The sequence below is a fragment of the Phragmites australis genome, chromosome 4, assembly GCF_958298935.1.
Source record: "Phragmites australis chromosome 4, lpPhrAust1.1, whole genome shotgun sequence".
Classification (NCBI taxonomy): Eukaryota; Viridiplantae; Streptophyta; class Magnoliopsida; order Poales; family Poaceae; genus Phragmites; species Phragmites australis.
This window is the reverse complement of record NC_084924.1, coordinates 5,262,074-5,284,905: the sequence shown is the minus strand read 5'-3', so window position 1 is coordinate 5,284,905 and position 22,832 is coordinate 5,262,074. Positions and strand designations below refer to the sequence as shown.

The 22,832-nt window shown below is 50.3% G+C and overlaps 1 protein-coding gene across 1 annotated transcript; it reads left to right on the top strand.

Moving 5' to 3' along the window:
• The first annotated feature begins 10,669 nt into the window (after positions 1-10,669).
• On the top strand, positions 10,670-15,676 carry LOC133915375 (QWRF motif-containing protein 2-like). Its single transcript, XM_062358516.1, has 6 exons — positions 10,670-12,349; positions 13,288-13,407; positions 14,248-14,364; positions 14,459-14,548; positions 15,101-15,208; positions 15,301-15,676. Exons 1-6 carry the CDS (start codon positions 11,006-11,008, stop codon positions 15,364-15,366), a joined length of 1,845 nt encoding a protein of 614 aa, XP_062214500.1. The 5' UTR covers positions 10,670-11,005; the 3' UTR covers positions 15,367-15,676.
• The last annotated feature ends 7,156 nt before the right edge of the window (positions 15,677-22,832 follow it).

The window sequence follows — 22,832 nt, the reverse complement described above, 5'->3', positions numbered from 1 at the left end:
TTGCTATGTAGTCTCTGAAGCTATGTCTTGTGGGTGTACGTCGTGATAAAACGAGCAGCGTGATAACACACAAAGAGCCTAATTGGTTACCCGGATGAGCCTATCCTAACACTGTGAGAGCTATATTCATCGGAAAGGTCATTTAGTTACCTATTTTCACTGTTCTGATTTGACTTGCTGGGCGCAAAATGTGTCATTCAAGCTCTGAAGTGATGGTGAGATCGAGTTTTACTCCTGATCTAGACTCGACGGATGCAATTGTATCGCATCCATGTGTGCATACAAGCCCACAAGTCATACAAATTCAGTCATCAATCCTATAACCTCATGCAGATAGCCAATCATAATCTTAGCAAACTCAACTCTCGTACGTGATACAACCTCAAATTTAACCAACTAAACATAAACTCTGCCTCACCAGTCTATATAGATACAATCAACTAACACATTTTTTTCTACAAATACTGCTCCACTCAACATGCTTCCCCTAACCTACATATATCATTTATATAAACAACAACTCCATACAAACAATAGATCACACCCTGAACTTTTTTCGCGTCTGAAAGAGCAAGGTGAACTCCGATACCATCTGGTTTTCAGTGCATTTGCACTGTTCATGTAGGATCTGCTTTTTGTCAAGTCAGAGAATTTAATGTCTAGATTTTGGTTTGAACCGTTCGAATTTCACAGGAATTAGGAGTAACTTTATATCTCTTGTAGGCTTCTTGTGTCCCCAACAGGTCCAAAAGTTTCTTTTGAGTGAAAGACGGCGCGAACTACAACTAAGGCTTGAGGCTACTTTGTCGAAGAACAAACAACTTGGAAATTCGTCTTGGTGATTTAGGTAAGATGTTTGACTGTGTGAGTAAGGTGGTTAGACTTGCATGGTGATTTTTTTAAACATGTTTTAACATTAATATTTAAATAAATAGATTTTTAATGAAAAGAATTATATGAATAGATATCTACCGTCCTCTAAAAAAGATGCTCGTATGATGAATTTTTTATTTTTACAGTTTCGAATATTAATATTTAAATAAATAGACCTCGGATGTAAAGAATTGCATGAATAAACGCATGCATTCTTTGAAAGTGTTGTAGGGTCTATTCATTCAAATATGGATGTTAGAAAATGTAAATGTAACCTTTCAGAGGACGATAAGTATGTCACAATAGTATGAATATCTCTTACTATCCTATAAGAGAGCGATTAGGCCCACCTCTGCCTTACCGCCTCGTACTCCCTTATTACTTTCTCATAGAGCGGTTAGGACTTACCGTCCCTTGAGAGTGCAAGTAGGCCCCAACCCCAGGCACATTGCACCATACCGTCCTTTATTGTCTTTTGAAAGGGTTGCCTGTATCATCCCTTACCATCTTTTGAAAGGGATACTTTAGAGGAAGGTGAATAGAGGTATTACCAAAAAAAAATTCGAACAGATGGCCTTCTCCTAATCGTCCCTTCAGAGGGTGGCAGAGGCGCTAACCGCCTCTTGAGAGGGCGTTAAGGGAGGGTTTGGGACGGTAAAGCAGAGGCGGGGTCTAACTGCTCTCTCAGATGGTAGTAGGGGATACCCGTGCCACTGTAGTATGTTTATTACCCTTTAAAAGAGCTATAATTATTTCATAGAGCGATAGGTGCCTATTCCTGCCATTCTTTCCATCAAAAATCTATTTATTGAAATATTAATAATAGAAAATGTAAAATAAAAAATTGTTCGCATGGTAGCATATGCAAGTACTGGAGCTAGATATTGATAAACCCAATACTCAATCCGGCCTGGAATAAAAAAAATGGGGCCTCGTTTGGATCATCCGAGGAAGTTGGGCTGACCGACGATTTACAAAGATGATTCCAATTGCGATATGAGGGGTGATCCATTAGAGTCCCAGAGATACAGCCCAAAAACAAATAGCCGAAACTATCTATCGGTTCCACTTCCTCTAAAGGGGGGGGGGGGGGGGGGGGAAACAGTGCCACTGTGTAAAATACGGTTCCAAAAAGTTTTTTTTCCTAAAGATAGTCGTAAGCCACAACAGAAAGCCAATGATGCCCTGTCATGTAATAAGAACACCTGTGGAGCTAGCTAGCTTTTGCTTTCTACTCCGGAAGAAGCAGAGCAAACACCAGCACTTGCATTCACGCAAGGCGAACTAGGGCAGGACAAGGGCATGCAGCCGCCAGCCAAATCGCGATAGCATCTCGAGTCGTCGTTACAGCCTATCGATCGGTGGATGCGATGCGTTGCTTCGGCTGCGCACGGGACGGGCCAAAAAGGCACAGTGATTATGACGAGCACAAAACAACGACGCAGTGGTCTCGCAAAGTGATGGTCCGGCTGGAGCTTTCTTCCCAAGCAAAGTCTAACGAAGAGAGACGTTGCTAGCATCACGGTGCATGCATGCATGGCTGAGTGCTCGATTTGAAGGCTCGGTAGATTCGTTTGGCCCTTTCACAGGACGAGATCGATTGATCGATCATTGATCAACCATCAAATGGGGTCTCTAATAATGTTTGTCATGAAAATTCCAACTTCTTTCGTAAGCTGGTACCGTTGTCACGCACGTAGACTGACACTGATTTCTGAAAGAGGTTGATCGAAAACCACCGATCAGGCACGTACGTATAAATAAATTCTGCCCAAGTAACGTCACGGGTCTCGAACTGTTGATCCATCGAACTTGGCGATTCCTGCTCCAACTGCAGGTTGAAGTCTCATCCCCTGGCCAGGTAGGCCGGCAGCCAATTGCAACATGAAAACTCAAGCTCCAAGTGACCAAGCAGAGTGCGTACGTACATACAGGTGCTGGACCAGGCCTGCACCCCGCTGTCACGTTCCTCTCTCGATCAAACACATAATCAGCACATGAACATCCAAATCAACTCAAGCAGCAGTGAGATATATATTCACAACCGAGTTCAGATACACAGCACTGATACAATAGAGGGAGAGAGAAGCACAGATGGGTAAGTAGCAGCCTAGACCGAGTAGAAGGAGCAGGGACAGGAAATGGAGAGGAAGACTCAAAGGAAGAGCAGAGCGAGAGGAAGAAGAAGCTACTGTTCCAATGTATTCTTCGATGTTCTCATCCGCTGGCCTTTGGCTCCCTTTTGTAGTTGCCTCACCGAGCACCTAGCCCCACTTGACAGCATCAGCGTGAGGGCATGGCCCACTTGGCAGCCAGGCGTCCCAGGCCGTGACATTCCTCGCCCTTGAGACTCGGCTTGCCCTCAAGCCCATGCCATGAACTGAGTTGTCGACGCCATGAACCGAGCCTCACGGATCCCAATTCTCGTAGAACTCCTGAAAGCTCCCAGCACCTCTGCAGGCCACCTCCCACCTGTCTTGCACCCCTTGAGTGTAGCCGAGCAATGCACTCGCTACCCATCCAATCAGTTCAGCAGGGCTTTCAGCTATTTGAAGATCAGACTCTCCGGGCTTTCCCTCCAAAGCATCCACAGTGCGCATGTAATCACCAATTATGCCCCATACATCTACATCGGCTACTGAAGGCTCAGGCACCAGTTCACCAAACTCAGACACACTAAAGGTCCCCGGTTCTTCATTGACAGAGCTCACTAGATAATCATCTCCACCAAGCTTCTGCTGCAGTATCATGCATGTTCTACCACCCAAAATCAGCACAAAGGCAAAGGATATTGGATCACCTGGAGGCGCCATCTTCTCCTTCCTTGTCGGGCTCTTCAAGTTGATATCTTCATCAGGTGAGAACACACCTATTTCCCTGCATATGAGAGTTCAGTAGTTATGAGTAGTGGTGCTTCGATTGCGAATTATGCATGCCATGAGATACTTTAAGGTGTGATTCTGGTCATCATCGATCTCTACTTGGAAGCTAATAAGGCTCGGTACTGTGCATTTTCTTCCCAAGACCAGAATCCAAGTTGTCGATGGCCAAGGATTTTGCATAAGCCATTTCATTGATGACAGTTCGGGCAGCACCTGTCGAAAAGAATTCCAAAGCTCTGGCAGACAAGAACAGAAGTACTGATTTGCAACCATACCAAAGTGCAGACTTCTCATGGCTCTCAGTGTGAGTGAATAAACTACTATCATGGCAACCAGAATCTGGAGTTGATGCTCATGAGCAGTATCGCATTGATCTCTGACCAACTTAGCACTCCTAATATTGTAGCCAATAAGCTCGAGTCTGAGGAAATTATCATACACACTGTTGATTCAGCAGGACCTCATACAGATTTTCAGTCTTCCAATTACTTGTAGCATCATGTATAGTAGTTATTGTCCAGTTGGAGACTACTGCAATGAGCTTCAATATTATTTTCTTGCAATCTGAAGCTTTCAGCAATGAAATCCCATAACACAAGCCCTGCTTTGCACAGGTTCTGGGCTGTAACAAGGATATTTTCACCCCCTCAAACTGCAACAAATTCTTAGAGCCCAATGAACAATACAAAATGATAGGTACCACACCCAAAATGCCTCTAACTCTTGCAACTGAAATGGGCACCACAACACTCCAGTATGCAGGTGGTGGCCATGGCACTGAGGACTGTATATCACTTGGATAATAGCAGAATAACAGCCATGTATAGATATCCATTGCAATTATAGCAAATTTACCTCTGTAACAAGGATATTTTCACCCCCTCAAACTGCAACAAATTCTTAGAGCCCAATGAACAATAAACAATGATAGGTACCACACCCAAAATGCCTCTAACTCTTGCAACGGAAATGGGCACCACAACACTCCAGTATGCAGGTGGTGGCCATGGCACTGAGGACTGTATATCACTTGGATAATAGCAGAATAACAGCCATGTATAGATATATGTCGGTGGATGAACATCGCAAGCGGGGATCCTGAGGGACCTCCTTTGAGATTCGGCCGGGGGGCTGATTCTAGATCTACCTCGTATGTGGGATTAATGCGAATGTATGAGATCTAGGCGGGACGGATGATCGTCGGCTAGTAGAGTAAATGCACAAGGGATTTAGACAGGTTCGGACCGTACGGAGCGTAATATCCTACTCTTGTGTATCTGATGTGCTATTAATATTCTTGGAATGTCTTTCTCTGGATTTCTGTGTTACAAGGTTTTTTGTCTAAGTCTTGAGCTTCGTCTGAACTTGGCCTCTTAGCTTCAGCTTGTTTCTCACATGTTCAACCTCTAACTTGCTAAAACTTATCTTTCTACGAAGCGCTCCCCCCTTTTATCCTATCGGAGGAGGCTCGGCGTGCTCAAAACGGGGGCACAAGTTTTCGTAAGCCATAAATGAAAAACAACCATTATGGGTATAGAGTTTGATGTTACAGGGGTTGAAAATGCGTCCTTCGTCCGGTCCTGTCGGTTATCACGCCCCAACTTTAGCAGGTGTAGGGGGGCCACCAGCCAGCCGCTGAATATCCCCGCATGCCCGTCCGGTCAGAGTGGGTCTGATATGGTCTGACGCGGCAGGGCAACAGATGATACGTCTTGAGCCCATCGACGATATCTCCAAGCCATCTTCCTTTATGGGCCCTACAGGGTGACGTGCAATGGGACCTGTCACATTAATTGTCCCCACGTCTCCCTGCCAGGCGGTGGCAGGGACTGACGTACTCAGTACGATCGGCCACGCTCCCCCTTAAATGCAGCATCGAGCTTCCCACCGATTGACACCTCACCGTGGAGTACTTGCGGGGTCCACCGGTAAGGGGTTTCTCAGGTCCTCGGGGAACTCTGAGTACTTAGGGACCAATTGTTCTTGACCCCGAGCACCCCCTCCCGGGCTTGGTTCTTCTCGGGTTCTCGGGGAATTCTGGGTATTCGGGGATCAACTGTTTATGGCCCTGAGCACCCCTTCCCGGACTTGGCTCTTCTCGGGTCCTCAGGGAACTCTGGGTACTCGGGGACCAACTGTTCTTGGCCCCGAGCACCCCTCGTGGAACTGTCTTTTCTTGGCCCTCGGGGAGATGGTCCCCGAGGGATGGCGCCACGTGACATTATGCTGTCCTGGCCTCGGGACTCGGGAACCTCTGGTTCTTATATCACCGACAATATCCATTGCAATTATAGCAAATTTACCTCTGGTGAAAGATGCTTCAATAGGTGATGTTTTTATGGTTTCAATCACACTTGAACAACGACCATGGAGGCTTTGGCTGGATGCCACATCCTTCTAGCTCAAAGCAAGACAATTGTGCTGAACTCATCGTGTCTAGGCCCAGCTTGTCACTTCCTTGAGTAGTAATTGGCCATGGTGTTGACATAGCCACCACGCCTCCACTGACTTCGTCGGTCAGGTCTTCCTTGTGTCAATTCCTCGAACACCTGTTGCGCACTCGGCTAGGCATGTTCGTTGTCGTCGTCCTATTCGGAGTTGTCGTGATCGGGGTCGGACCAGAAGATGTCGCAGAGAAGGCCCCGATCAGGGATGTCGGCTAAAGTCGTGGAGTGCGAGGTCGAAGTCGGCGCGGTGGTAGTCGAAGTGGATGAGGTCGGGCGTGACACCGACCTCGGGCAGCGCATCCCGGAGCGTGGACTGCCAGGGGGGCACGTCGGGGCAGAACACCAGCGCGCGTTCCACCCATCGGTAGAACAAGTTCAGCAGCTGCGGGTCCCACCCGGCGGCGCGCACGTAGTCATTGTTGGCCCGCGTATACTAACCAGTGCTTAGGCAGCTCCTCCCCCTTAGCACCCGCGCGCGTGCGTTCACTACGCTGTCCCCAGAGATGAACTACTGCGTGGGCGACGCCATGGACGCGTCTGCCAGCGCGTCCGTGAATGTAGACACAGCCGCTGGGGTGGACGCCGGCGCGGTGTCGATGGGTACGGGTGAGTTGTCGGTGGATGCAGACACGACGTCTTCACTGGCGGCCTTGATCGACGGCTCGGGCTCCTCTTCCGCGTAGCCGTGCAGCGCCGACACAACTACGGTGGATGCAGGCGCGATGGTAGCGGATGTAGGCGTGTTGGAGGCAGGCGCGACATCGGTGGAGAAGTTGACAGAAGTATCCGTGGACGATGCCGGGTGGCCACTAGAGGTCAGTGGCACCCACTGGACATCCAACAAATAACACTTGTTGTAGATATAGCGCCCGTGGGTGATGCCTTGAGCCTGCTCCATGTCCCGACTCGTCCGGAACCGAACCAAGGCCTCGACACGCCATGTGGTCGACGACGCGAGCACCTGCACCTTTGTAGTCCCTAGACGCCGTGGACTTCGTGCAACACACCTTCGGTCACCGGGTACACAGTGACGCGAAGAAGACAGCTCGAGGTGACGTCCAACCGGTTCGGCATTTCACCGAACAGGTGGCGTGCACTGCCACCACAAACACCTTCTCTGGCGAAATCCATGGCCATCGCTCCACAACTCCGAGGATTGATGGCTCTGGTACCAATTATCACGTTCCTCTCTCGATCAAACGCATAATCAGCACATGAACACCCAAATCAACTCAAGCAACAGTGAGATATATATTCACAACAGAGTTCAGATACACAGCACTGATACAATAGAGGGGGAGAGAAGCACAAATGGGTAAGTAGTAGCCTAGACCGAGTAGAAGTAACCGGGGCTGGGAACGGAGAGGAAGACTTAGAGGAAGAGCAGAACGAGAGGAAGAAGAAGCTACTGTTACAATGCCCTTTTGTTGTTGCCTCACCGAGCACCCAGCCCCACTTGACAGCATCAGCGTGAGGGCATGGCCCACTTGGCAGCCAGGCGTCCCAGGCCGTGACACCGCAGAGTGCAGAGAATATATGTGGCCGTCGTTCTTGGTCCTTGTCGGCTCGTCTAGTTGTCTTCACTCCTGGCGGTGGCACGCAGGCGCATCCAACCACATGCGCGCGGCGTGGTGGATCAAGGCGTGCGAGCCGCGGCTGCGCGAGGGGGGGGGGGCAACCTGGGCAACGGCAGCGTGGGTGCGTACGTGGAGACGGGACATAGCGCGGAGTCGCACGAGGGGGACCGTACCCGCCACGCGCACCAAATTGTTGTAGCGACTGTGGTGGTGGCGACGGCGCCTCGACGCTTTTCAGCCTCGCGCTCGGCATCCTCCATTGATCCAGGGCCTCCAGACGTACGGCAGTCGGCGGCCCACTAGCCGTGGCATGCAGATTCGAACCTATCGAATGGAAGGAAATTCATCCTGATTTATATCATTATTTATTAATTTAAATACTGACATGTGTAACTGAAAGAAAAAAAGATACATAATATTTTAAAAAATATATTTCTATAAAATTAAATCCTATAGAATCTACTTTCATATCGAATCGGATGAAGTCTTAAGAGATGGGCCGTACGCAATAAGAAAAGTTTGGTTGTGATCCTGGCTTCGTGTGTGCAGGCAATATTATTCGGTTGTCTTGGCTCTGTCAATGGCTTGGCTCACCGGACATGGCTGACAGTAAAAATACTATTGCAGTTTGGCTCTGAGCGAATTTGTTTCTCTCGAAACAGTCTGTAACAGTGATGATATTAATATATAATTAGTTAGTATTAATTTATATTAGTATATTTTTAATTATATTAAGATTTAATAGGATAAATTAAGTGCTATAGAGCTATTTATGTAATATAAATATCATGTTAATATTTACTTTTTATTTCAATCTTATACAACATACTTATTTAGTTAACTAAATACAATCTTTTTTAATCATATTAAATAGATACAGCTAATCAAATATGTTTTATTCTAACCTAACTAAATTCAATGTGACCTCACTAGATATGAGACAGATTAAGTCATACGAACCACCAACCAACTTAGCGGTTGACGGAAAGGATCACAACAGCGTCGTAGTAGTACAGCCACACATGGATCACAGCCCCACGCACGTCTCAACTTCACTTTGGGCCTTTTTTTAGCTTGTTACGTGACTGAATAACGACTGCTTACTCCGTTGCAACAGAGACGTTTAATTAGGTACGATTGGTTATCCAGCCATGCATACACGTGTTCATACAATGCTCCAAGCTACGTCACTGTCAGCGGTGGATATAGAGATATGCCCTCCCGTTTTTCGATACATGCTGGTGCATTAGAATGGAATAGTCTACTTATATTGGCGTAGAAGAGAGATAGAGATAAAATTCTAATTCACGTGTTTTTACTGTATAGTTAAGATGTGTCACGATCGAATTCGATAACATGTTACAATTAGATTGTTAATGAACACAATTACACATGTAACTCTATAATATATTTGGTAACATGAACATTAGAGTACTATTTAACATGATATATATAATTAAATAAAATATTAATCATAGTGAATGTATCGATCGATAACTAGAGATGCAGAAACCCCGTGATGATGACGCAAAAGCTGATGATGAAGAGGATGTAGATCGCGAACAGATGGCAAAGATGATGCGAATAATGAGCAGTCGCATGGAACACTTCTTAAAACCTTATTCACCCTCTTCCGATATAGAATCTTAAAAGGCAATGGGTTCCAGAGATTTATTCTCCCGATTAATAGTGCACGTCATCATAGCGAAATGTAGTAGTCTATTTGTGACAGCATACCAGAGAGAAAGAGGCAAAAGCCTAATTCACATGTTTATCCCACCTGATTGAGATATGCCATGATTAAACTCGAAAACATGACACATTCGGACTCTTAATTGACACGATTTATATATATAACTATGTTGACTGCTTCCTCATACAACAAAAGAATAAAACTGTGCATACGCCCTGACCCCAACGAGAGAGGCGAGCTAGCGCACATGTATGTTATTTGAGTTATCTCATCCATATATACTAAGAGGATGAAAGACATATCTTCTTTTAAGATAGTCTCATTTTACCTTTTTAATAGTAATATGAGATTAAGCACAGTACATCTTTTTATTTATTGGGTCTTTAAGATTTATTACGAATTATTAACAAACTAAAATGGGTTAAGTCCATAAGTATTCTAACACAAACCACATGTTCTTAAAATTAATCTCAGGTAACCAGAAACAGCTTTGAAGGAAAACCCTGAATTTAGTAGGCATCAAAATAAATACTACAACAACAGATACTACATCCTTATGAATCAATTGCCTCCGTGTATGACTCATGTTTTTTTTCTTTATATTTTGACTTGACTTTGGTCTATAGTACTTTTTAGACATTTGATGGCTCTAATTGGGTGATTAAAATTTGAAATCTGTGCGATTGCTCCGTGACACGAGTAGCACGGCTGCCCGCAAAAAAGACATTGGTAGCACGGCGTACTGATTTGGCTCCAGCAGTACTCAAACTTGCAATGGTGCCCAAACGGGCTATATAATTAGGCAAGTGTTCATTTTTTTCTTTCCGAGAATCAGATTTTGAGTCCTGATGGGTAGTTTTATATTTAGAGGTCTTATCACCGTGTTATTTACACATTCTCGTACCTGTTCTTTCTAACGTTAATAACAGTGAACTACAGTAGCCATTGAAAGAATGTTAGTGGAATTTTTAGATTTCAGTCCTTTTCAAAAACTTTTTTACACATGGATCTATAGAAAAACAATATAAAAAATAGGTTTTTTTACGGCACCATAATATTTGGCACCGTATTTAAATAGTTTGGTGCCATGATAGCTAGCGTATATAATCTTTTAAGATTATAATAGAAGATTCTATGAGATAGCTAGCATGGTGCCGTGCTAACCACACACCAAATGTTATAGTGCCGCATAAATAGGGCTGGGAATGGGGCGGATTGACGCCGGCGGCGTGGTCTGTTACGCACCCCAGGCCCGCCCCAGCCATCACCGGCTCACCGCGCGTCAACCTGCTACTTCCGCCGCCCCACCCCAGTCCCCAGGGGAGGGCCACCGCCACGCGACTCAGTTCCTTTATTCCATCCGCTTTTCCACTTTTACCCTTGCGACGGACGGACCCATCCCTTCGCCCATGTTTCACTTGGCTCCCACTCCACTTCCGCTGCCGTGCCTCCGCTCCGCTCTCCCATTCTGAAACGAAACCCCAAACCCCAGCAGGACCAAAACCACCGGGAGATTCTGCAGATCTGGGCACCATGGTGGCCGCCGGGGCAGCAGCGGCCGCGCCCCGGCTGAACCCGTCGCCGTCGCCGCACCACCGCCGCGCCGCCTCCGCGCTCTCCCCGGCCAAGTCCAACGCCAACGCCAAAGCCGACGCCGACGCCGACGCCCGGCCCAAGGCCAAGGCCAAGGCCGTCTCCTCCCGCTACCTCCTCGGCCCCTCCTCCAAGTCCACCTCCACCTCCACTTCCACCTCCACCACCACCACCTCGAGCTCCAACTCGACCTCAACCTCGGCCTCCACACCCTCCCGCCGCTTCGCGTCGCCGCTTCCCAGGCGGTCAGTCTCCGTCGACCGCCCGCGCCCGGGCCCGGGCCCGGCGGGCAATGCCGCCGCAGGAGAGGCCGCGGGGCCCAATGCGGGCACCACCACCACCACGAGGAGCCTCTCCGTGGCGTTCCAGGGCCGGTCCTTCTCCTTCGAGACCAGCAAGGCGAAGCCTGCCACGTCCCCGTCGCCGGCGCGTCGGCCGGTGGCTTCGGTGGTGGGGGCCACCACGCCAGAGAGGAGGCGGCCTGGTGTGGGTGCAGTGCCGGAGAGGGGGAAGGGGTTTGACGGGGGCCATAACCACCACAGGTGGCCAGTGTCGGCGAAGGTGTCACAGGGGTTTGAGGGGAATTCGCTTACCAAGAGCTTGGACTGTTCTTTGCACAAGAGGGACGCGGCTGTCCTTTCAGCTGTCCGGTCGCTTCGGCAGTCCATGGTGTTCGAAGAAGGGGTGCGGTGTTCTTCGTTTGATGGTGGGGACTACTTGATGTCGTCGGACACAGATAGCGTATCGTCAGGGAGCAATTCTGGGTCACAGGATGCAGGCATTGGCGTCACCCACAGAGCACGCTTGTCGCCTAAGGGGATGAGTGTGCCAGCTCGGTTCTTTCAGGATGCAGCCACCAGCAGGTCACATCGATTTGCAGATCCGGGCACACCATACTTGACACATAACTCTGGGTTGGCCACATCTCCCAGGACAGCACCGGTCAAGAAATCATTGTTGAATGGTTTTGTGTCGTCTTCGTCTCCACTGAATAGGCCAATCAGGCAACCTTCACCAAGTAAGCTTACGGGTAATCCGTCGAGGAGGACGTCAAGCCCATCTCGGGTGAGGAACTCTGTGGGGTCAATCACATCATCTTGGGATCAGCAGGGAAGAAGCTCATCTGGTTATGGGTTGGATGGTGAAGTGAGGAGGAGGCGGCATGGGGGCAGTAAGGCCGACCGTGAGCACCTATTGAGAATTTTATCCAATAGACATTTGCAGTGGCGGTGTGTGAATGCACAGGCTGATGCTGCACTTGCTGCACAGAAGTTGACTGCAGAGGTGAGTATCTATGTTCATTGACAAAACTAGTATGGAATTCTTATGTGTTCTGCTCCATTGTAATTCTTCTAGCTTCTTCGTCCTGTTTAAGGAACATAAACTGATTTCAAAATTTATTTGTATTTATAATGGCACTTATATGAATTATGTATAAATGCCTGTAGATTTAGATCTCATATTTTACTTGATTTATTGAAATTGAGACTTGTTAATAATTGTGTAAGATGCGATAGATCAAATCCAGGGTAATCTGGGTTGGTTATGTGCAGTAGCTGTTTGCTCATGCTTGCTTACCTTTTGATTTTCTTATCATCAAAAGCAAGCCTGTGCAATGTATACATCATGTTGGTTGTAACTACCTTTGACTTTTATGCTATCTTTATGGTGTGCTGCATTTAGCTTCAGTTATGGCGAACCAGGCAATGTATTTGTAACTATATATCAGGTAGCAGGCATCTTATCAGTTCTTTCCTGAAGTGAAGAATAGGTGTCACACAAAAAAGAAATATGACAGTTGGATAGATAAAGAAAGAACCAAGGAAGCTTTTACATGCCTTTTTTGTGTTGTAGCTATAAACAAAAACAAATATCAATATGTTAAACTGCTCAAGATGTATCAGATGGCATGCCAAAATGATGTTTTTAGAATGTAAGCTTGAATTCTGCACCTGTTCATGGCCAAATGGAAGTCTGTGGCTTGCCCTTTTATTAACCTATGGCTTATGCTTAATTAGAAGTCCAAGTTTTAATAAAAAATACTTCTAGATGAAAAAACTTCATGTCAACCAGAATATTTTATAAGGCTATTGCTGCCTCTTTTTACCTTATCACTTACTTTTCTTTCAGCTATGTTGGAAACCCACAGCTTCAAATTTTTGGAACCTCAATAACCTTTCTTTCCTCGTCTGTTAACCTTTCTTCCTTTCCCTTTTTACCAGAAATACTTATGTGATGCATGGATTACTACCCTAGGGATGCGTAAATCTGTTGCTCTTAAGAGGTTCCAGCTACAGTTATTCCGAAACAATTGGAAACTCATGACAGTTCTAAAGGGACAGGTAATAACCATTAATTTGTTTTTTTCTGTGCAAGTAGGTTCACCAGATTTTTCACATCTTCAGTCATTTTTCTGTTAAACTTTAGTAGCCTTAATTTATGATAGTTCATCATATCATCTTAAATTATCCTTTATGTTGTTAGAGTAAATCCTTGTGTTGTGCGTAGTTAGTTTAATCTTTCTGCAACAGTAAGGTCAGTTTTTTTGGCCTATATATTGGACTGACCCCCCTCCCCTTGTAACACACCTTTGGATGACCTAAATCCAATAGTAGAGGCTGTTAACAGCTATAGCCTTTTGGATGTTTGAATAAACATCAGAAGCTGTTGGCAGCGAGAAAAATCCTATATCCAGTGTGTGCTTGTGTGTGTGTTCTTACGACCCACCTCTCGCAGGATCGATTCCAACATATGTTTAGCTGCCAGACATGTAAGCAAGGGAATATTTCGCCAAAAAGAAAAGAGGTCTCTGACAGAACTGTAGAACCAATTAGCTGTAAGCACAGGGCCATTTGAATACGTATTTCCTATGTCTGCACAATTGCTGCACGCTGGACCTTCTCATTCATATAACACTAGTATCATGTAATAGCAGGCTGGCTGTTTTGATACCTTTTTCCTCTGTTGAATAGATGGCACATGGTCTTTTCCTATTTAATAACTGTAAAGCTGAAAAGGGAGAAAGACCAGCATGCAGCCTCTATAGCGGGGCCTTAGACATAACTGTAAAGGATTATAGTACTTAACAATTAGCAATATTATCCAGTCATGAATTAACATTAGAAGTTCATTTTTCACATTTTCTTTGTTTCTAAAAATCCAATCGAATTTGCTCAATGCAGATGGCATATTTGGAAGAATGGTCTTTATTAGAGGGGGAGCATGCTGATTCTTTATCTGGAATTGTGGAAGCTCTAACTGCCACCATTTTGTGCCTTCCTGTTACTGACGGAGCAAAGGTTGTAAATAGCACATTGTCTTGCTACGATGTTTTCGCATGTTTTCTTCTGTGTATTAAATCTCAGGTTCTTCTTACTGCTTTCTTACTTGCAGGCTGATATCCAAGATGTGAAAAATGCTGTTGCCTCTGCAGTAGATATCATGCAAACAATAGGAAATTCAATATGTACTTTACTGTCTAAGGTGATATTTACTTTAAATTGCTTTCTTGTTCCTTTTTTCTTGGTCACTAGTTGCTAGTCCATCATTACATCAGCTTAATTTATGACTGTGGTCCCTACCCAACAGAACTGGCACCCTACATTAGAAGGCTTTCCTGGTTGTCTGGTCTGGATGGGTAGTTGGATTTCTTGAGACTGTTAGCGACAATTAGTCTTATCCCAGCTAACCATTTCCCAGATCAGATGGCTTTGACAACCTTCTCATCCTTCTGAAGCATAGGAGATTTCTCCCTTCTTGAGGATCTATCTGTAGGATAACTGGATTCTCATTATGTCTGTTCTGGGTGGATTAAATTTATGATCCTACAATTGAAGTCATTTCACAGCTCCAAGCATCTTAGTAATAAACGTTGCCATCACCACACAAAAAGTTACAGCTATGAACCCTTGTGAGGCTTGCATAAAAACAAGATAGCACATAGCAATTTCTAAGCGGCTTACATTTGGTTAAGTATTTGTTCTGAGATGCTGCATTTGTTGTTTTGTTTGGCTGAAATCATCCGTCCTTCTGCAGCTAGCTGGAACAAGTATTTTGGTTTCTGACCTTGCCAAAGTTGCTACTGAAGAGCGCACTTTAATGGAGCAGTCTAGAGAATTGCTGTCCACACTTGGAACAATGCATGTAAGCAGTATGATCCACCCATGTTCAGTTCTGATCTATGCGCTTACAATAGCTCTTCTAATTTGTACGTCCTGGTTATTCTGTTGAAACAGGTCAAATACTGTAGCCTAGAAGGGCAGAGAGTACAGACAACTCATAGGAGGTCCAAGCATTCCTAGTTAGACTACTCTAACCCCACTAACTGAAGAAAGTAGGCGCAATAGCAAATTCTGGCGGCTTTGCTTGGTTCCCTCTGAGCAATCGACTCTTCTGAAGAAGCTATCTAGTCTAGTTCCAGTTGTCTTGGCATGTTTGTGGTTGTCTAGTTCTGATTGTTGAGTTGATCTATGCAATGTGTATATAGGTGCATTCTTTGTTTTTAGCTGAGAATTAGGCCAAATGCTAATAGTTAGATTGGGTTTCTTTTGTTCATCAGATGACCTCATGACCGCCAGTGCAATGCAATATAACTTCTAGTACTTTAGTTTCTTCCACGCCTTCATAAAACATATCGCGACTTAACTCTTTTGGCCTATCAAGGTTTCATGTTGCCACTAACAGGTAGCAGCAATCGTTTCCTTATATTATGTGCATCATATACTTCAGTGTCTCATGATGTGTAATCATGTATGTGGGAGCCTAGCAAGGTTCAAAAACCAAACGATACGGTTTGTTGCTGGGTCTGGGTCACGAACCAGACCAAGATAAAGTTACCTGCGCGATGTTGTAGCCGTTACGGCGCCACAATGCGTGCATCGTCCATGAGATTGGCCTAACTAAAGACGTTTAAATAGATCGTGTCTATTGGACCGATTCGAGACACGGCACTGTAGGCACGGCCCAGACACGACACGACGCTACGGGCCGTGCCTGGGCCGAGCGCGCGGCACGACGGGCCGGCACGGGCACGGTCCAGCCCAGGCCGGCACGACCCGGCACGGTCCGGTCCGGCACTATTTTCTATTTTTTATTTATATTTTTAATTTTTTTAGCTATTTTTAAATATTTTTTTATCTATTTTTAAATATTTTTTTATCTATTTTATATTTTTTATCTATTTTCTATATATTTTTTATGTATTTTTTCATTTTTTTTATATTTTTTATCTATTTCGGTCCGTCGGGCCGACCGGCCCGGCACGGCACGGTCACCGACGGGCCGTGCCGTGGGCCGAGGGGAAGGCACGCGGGCTGGCACAGCACGGCCCGTTACTGTAGATGAGCCGTGCCGTAGTCGGGCCGTACCGAGTTGGGCCTGTGCCGGACCGGCACGAACGGCCCATTTGACCATGTTTGGGCCTAACAATGGGTGCAACTGAAACCCAAAGTCAGATATTTCAGAATTTAACGCTTAATTTGCATGTTTCTTGCGAATTTCTTTATTCCCTACTATTGTGGACTATTTTGTCTATTTCTTCTTCCTCCACCTCCTCTCTCTCCTTTCTCCTCCTGTTCCGACATGGAGCTCCTTTGTTTGCCATGGTTTGCGAGGGCTCATCTCCTTTGCTCGCGCACGGGAGGGAGGGGCGCTCAGCTAATAGGAGCTCAAGCTCTTGTCCTTGGTTTGCTACCGCCGACCAGAGCAACACGCGCCACCCTTGGTCAAATCCTACGCCTTCGAGCAAAATCTGTCATGCCTGAGTCCCGTCCCTCCATAGCTTGGCTGTGTGAAGCCTTGGAGTGGTCTACTCGACGCTCTCCACTGTTTCCCCAACCTGATTCGTCCTCTTCTTCATCGGACCGAACCTCTTCCCCAAATCCAGCGACTCTATTCCACCCATCACCGACGTGCCACCGTGCCACAACCTTCCCTGACTGATTGAGAGCACGGTGAGCTTCCCCTCGCCCTCCTCCTTTTGTGTAGGTCGCTTTTTCTCCGACCCGACATGGGCATGCCTGTCCGCATGAGCGACCCACCGCCGCCCTCGATGCTCGCCGTTAGCCACTTATGGCCAAGCCCCAACCAAATGGATTTTTCACGGCATGCTACTCCTTCGGACCCCTAGGTCGAGCCGATTGGGCGCTGCTCGCTGCTGGTGAGAGCTGGCAGAGCTGGTTTGGAATGGGAGAAAAAAGAGGAGAGAAGGGGTGAGGGAAGAAGAAAGAGGCAAAATAGTCCATAGTAACTGACGGTGATATGAAATGAAGAAGTTTGCAGCCTCGATGTTAAATTCTGAAAAGCATGCTGTCGGTGTATTTAGAACCAGGGGTCCCTAAGTCCCGAGGCCAGACCGGCCGTCCACCACATATCACCACCCTGCAAGATAGGTAGAAACAGAGTGCTCGGGAGAGAGTGCTCGGGGCTGCACGTGGCAGCCCCCGAGGACTCGGTGCCCCGAAGGTCCCGCTGAAGTGCTCGGGAGAGAGTGCTCGGGGCTGCACGTGGCAGCCCCCGAGGACTCGGTGCCCCGAAGGTCCCGCTGAAGTGCTCGGGAGAGAGTGCTCGGGGCTGCACGTGGCAGCCCCCGAGGACTCGGTGCCCCGAAGGTCCCGCTGAAGTGCTCGGGAGAGAGTGCTCGGGGCTGCACGTGGCAGCCCCCGAGGACTCGGTGCCCCGAAGGTCCCGCTGAAGTGCTCGGGAGAGAGTGCTCGGGGCTGCACGTGGCAGCCCCCGAGGACTCGGTGCCCCGAAGGTCCCGCTGAAGTGCTCGGGAGAGAGTGCTCGGGGCTGCACGTGGCAGCCCCCGAGGACTCGGTGCCCCGAAGGTCCCGCTGAAGTGCTCGGGAGAGAGTGCTCGGGGCTGCACGTGGCAGCCCCCGAGGACTCGGTCCCCCGAAGGTTCGCGCAAGCTCGTTCAAAGACTTGAAGGGCCCCGTCGTCAGGGTGTCATCCAGTCAAGGGCCCGATGCCGCATTTAATAGGCGCGCGTGGCCTGACATTCTGACATCCTGACATTCTCGGCTGCCCACGCCCCAGTGTCAGACCCTGCCATGCAATGGCAGGGGGGCGTGGGTCCATTAAATGCACGGGTCCCGTCCCGTTTTCGCCTGCGCGCCTCGGGATAACGTCGCCAGAATCGAAGCGCTCGGCCTGCCACCCTGCCCTGGCAGGAGAACAAGACAGGGTGGGCGCACCGGGCACCTCTGAGGCTGTCCGGTGGGCCCTTTTCAGAGCACCCCGAAGCTTCCGCAGCGGCTGGTGGTCGAATGCACGCCGCCTTCCTCCACCGCCCCTGTCACTTCGCCAAAATGAAATGATTACGCCTTTCTCCGTGGCACCTGGGCATTCGCGTCCCCTCTTTCCCATTCAGGATATGTCGAGGTCGGCGCATCTATAAAAGGAAAGGATGGAGGACACCGAAAATAGGAGAGAAAAAAGGAGAAGAAGAGAGTCAGTCGAAGAACAAGAAAACAATAGCCCCCGATCGCAAGACGATCAAGAGACCAGCTAGCTAGAACATAAGAGCCTCCAGCTCTTTGTAAACAGCTCTCCTTGGAGAACCAGATATATCCTTGAAGGATCCCCTTCAAGGATAGATATAACACTCATACAGGAGTAGGGTGTTACGCCCCCGCGCGGCCCGAACCTGTTCAAAAACCCGGTGTACCCGCAAGCCAGCGCATTTACTTCCGTTCCCGCTTTTTTTTTCGTACAAGCTTTTCTAGGATCATCCCCCCGGCCGAATCTCTAAAGAGGGGTCTCTCGGGATCCCTGCGACAGGAGTTCACTCTCCGACAGCTGGCGCGCCAGGTAGGGGGGAATATCCCTAGATTGTTTGTTTCCCTTTTTTCTCCACAGGAAAAGATGGCCGGTGGGCACCGTCTCCAGCGTTCCGGCTCCACTTCCAGTAACGGAACGCCGCCCCACGACCAAGAGGTTTTTTCCCGCCCAAGGGGATCAGGGCGCTGGGCCCATCAGCGCCGCCGCTGCCGGCGTACTCTCCGACCCCCAGCAGATGGTCGGGGCCCCGGCCGCTAGGTCCGCCTCTGGATCACCTCGAGACCCTACCCCGGGCAGGTTCTTTCAGGTTGACTACGGAGGAAGGGCAGCCACTCCCGAATCCGTGGAACATCGAGCATCTTCGACGCTTCTACCCGTAGACGGTCAAGCTCGCGGTTCAGGTTGATAAGGCCGGGGGCTTCTCCCCGCCCGAGCAGTCTGGAGGCTTCGCCCCGTGTGGTAAATTGCTGTCACGCAACCTTGTAAATATCGTACATTCAGTATTTTAATAAGCAATCACTATGTCAAAATTATATCTCTGGATTCCCTATGTTTAATCTGTCTGGTGAGGTGCTCGGTTGTGCGAGAAAAAGTTCGCTCTCTCATTTTTTCCCGTTGACAAAAGAATCCCAATCGGTATACATGCGAGCAGTCGCCGCTGACTTACGTCCGACATGGTAGGCTGTGGTGTTCGGTGTCGTGACGGGCTCCCGGGCACTAACCGAGTTTCGGGGCGCTCTGAGTAATCCCATCACTCGAGCTGCTCGAGTAGGCCGGAGCTCAGGCCCTCGGAGCGGGCTGTCGGTGCTCGGTCTGGCCTGTCATACCCGGGCGCCACCGAACCATAGGACCTCTAGGTTATGCCTCTGTCCGCCTTTGTCTGCCGGTTCGGGTATTCGAGAGGTCTCGGGTCGAAAAAACGAGAGCAGTCTATGGCAAGTACCGCACTAACAGAGCGCACCAGACAAAGAAATTCTATATTCTCTCTCTTAAGTCACAGGTCGGCAATCACAAGCAGTTCGGCCGCGAGGGCTTCAATGCCCCGGTCTCTGGTCGGCCCCAAGGGTCTTCGGGTGGTCCTACCGCCTAGGCTTGGGTGGTCGAGATCACCCGACCCTAGGAGCCTCGTATGACTCTGGGCGCTCGGGCGCTCCGTTGAAAGGATCAAGTCCCCGGGCCCCCGAGCTCGGAATCAACCCCTTCTGGGTCGGCTGGCCGGAAGGCCGACGGCTGTCCGGTGAGTGGTTATGTTCAGACAAGTCTGCTTTCAGTAAATTTATGTTCCCGAGTCATTCTCGGGGGCTCTTGCGCTTTAATCTGCTCGGTGAGGTGGTCTCTTGGCACGCAAAAACCCTGCCGCGTGTCGGCTTTTTTCCAGAACGACAGAGCGGCTCGTAGAAAGGAGTACCGTGCGTGCGGTAACGTCTGACCGAAGCCCTTCGTGGTGGTCGTGGTGTTCGGTCCGCTCTTAAGGACCCCGAGCACTACCGGGTCCTCAGGTGCCCTGGGTAATCCTATCACTCGAGCTGCTCGAGTAGTCCGGAGCTCAGGCCTTGGGGGCAGGCTGTCAGTGCTCGGTCCGGCCCTTTTTGAGCCCGGGCACCACCGGACCGCGAGGACTCTTGGTCACATTCTCGCTCACACGCGTCTCCCTTCTACCGGCTGAGTGGTCGCAAAGTGAAAAGGTGTCCGCTGGGCACGGCGTGTTCCGGGCAGGGCCGTTCCATCTCCCGAGCAAGGGAGTCTGTGTCTTTGTTTCTTAAATTAGGCAGTACGGACTCGCGAGAGCTTGAAGGCTGGCTGCGCCAACGCCAGCAACCAGAACAACTTCATTTCTCGGGGATGGGAAGGTCGGGAGCGGCCCGACTGAGTACTCCTCGGGACTTCCAGGCGGAGCGCCAGAGGAAACATCAAGCATACAGAGAAATTGGAGTTGCGAGCCCAAGGAAAAGCTGCCATTATATTCACAAGACATAGACAAAGCATTTTTCTAAGGGTTCACTCCTAATATTCACTCCTGCATCTACAACAAAAGAAAAAAGGGCGCCGAAGGCCTAGTCAGCGGCAGAGGCGTCGGCTGAGTCCTCTGAGTCGTCCCCGGGGGCTGGCGGTGGCGGCACCTCTCGCCTGAAGCCGGCCGCCACCGCAGAGGCGGTACTCCTAACCGCTGCTCGGGCGACCTCCTCCTCAGCCTCGACCACTCCCTCCCGCGCCGGCTCCAATGGGAAGTCCGGGTCCCTGCTTCGGTAGCAGGCCAGGACATGCTCGGCCACGGCTTGGGCCAAGCCACGTCCCTCCCGGGCGGCAAGTTCCTGAACTGCCCAGGGCAGGGTCTCGAGGCGCTCGCAGACCTGCTGCAGCTCCAACACTTGTCGTGCGGGGCCGTCGCCCTTCGTGTCGCCGACAAGCCGCCCAAGACCACCTTTCTCCATGGCCCGTCGCATCCGCCGGAGTATATCCTCCAGCATCTGCACGAGGTTGACCCGCGAAACAAAGGCTGCCTCGAGCTTCTCCCTGGCGGCCCGCAGCTGTGCCTCGAGTCCCTGGTCCTCGGCCGGACCGGAAGAACCGCCAGCTGCGGCGGGGACGGCATCCAGCTTCGCCTTAGCCACCACCTCGGACAGGGCTTGTTCACGGGCGGTCAGTTCCGCCTCGTGATTCGCATTTTCTTCCGCCCTGGTAGCCGCGGTGGCCGCCGCGGCAGCGGCTTCGCCCTCCCGGCGACTCAGCTCGCCCTCTCGGCGATTCAGTTCGCCTTCCCGGCGACTCAGCTCATTCTCCCGCCGGGCCAGCACCTCCTCCTGCTGGACCACCGAATCCTCCCGGGCTCCGAGATCAGACGCTAATAGCTCGTTATCCACTTCCCGGATGGAGACGTCCTCTTCCCAGCGCTTGACTTCTCCTCTGATCTTCTGGAGGTCGTCTTCCCAGCGCTGGAGGTCGGCGCGCGTCGTCTCGACCGCGCCCTCTCGGCGGGCCAGCTCGGCCTGCCGCTCCTCTGCAAGCCGTTCCCGGGCCGTGACTGCCGCCTCCCTCACCTGCGCCTGCCCCATCCTGGCAAGGGCCTCGGCAGCCTGCTGCCTCGACGCCTCAGCCAGGCGGGCGGCGTCTTCTCGTTCCCGCGCGGCCTCTGCCCGCGCGGTCCTCAGGCCTTCTCGTTCCCGCGCGGCTTCCGCACGGATGTCCTCCAGGAGCTTCTGCTCCCGCGCGGCTGCCGCACGGGCCTCCTCTCGGGCGCCCGCCAGCTGCGCCTTCTCCAGTACCAGGCGGGCGTGCTCGGCCTCGAGCTCCCCCTCCTTGGCCTCCACCGCCGCGCCCAACTGCCCGACTGCGGCTCGGACGCCTTCAATGGCGGCCAAGAGGGGATCGGCAGGCCGGCCAGGCACTGCGAGCGCCGGTGGGTCCCAGGCTTCTCCGCCGGATGCCTCCAGGGGGGCCGAGCTCTCCACAGGGCCCTGTGCCGCCATCCGCCCCGGGCTCTGCCTGCCCGGGGTAGGCTCCTCCGGAGCCAAGGCCTCGGGCGGCAGCTGCGTTCCCGCATCAGCCGCCTTGCCCACCGGCCCCGGCGAGGCATCCGCCTCCACCGTTCTCCGCCCCGGGCTCTCCGCGCCCGGGGTAGGCTCCGCCGGCGCCCTTCCGGTAGTCGCCGCCACCGCCTCTCTCCCTATGGCCGCCACGTCGATTGGCGCCTCCGCCGTTCCTACACTGACCTCCGCTGGCGCAGCGGGCAGGTTCGGCTCTGGCCTTGGCGTCTGCTCCCTCTCCGTCGCCGCAACGCCTGCGGCCGGCCTACGGGAGACAAGTAAAAGTTGTCAAAACTTAGTTCGGGCCGAAAGGACCCATGGAAAAGCAAGAAAAATGACTCACCGATACCGCCATTTGGCCGCTGGGAGCCTAATGTCCGGGTCCGGTGCCGTCGGTCCGGACCCCTCCCGCCGCCTCTTCCGCTGAGGGCTCGGCTGGGCCACTGCGCGGGCCTCGGGTG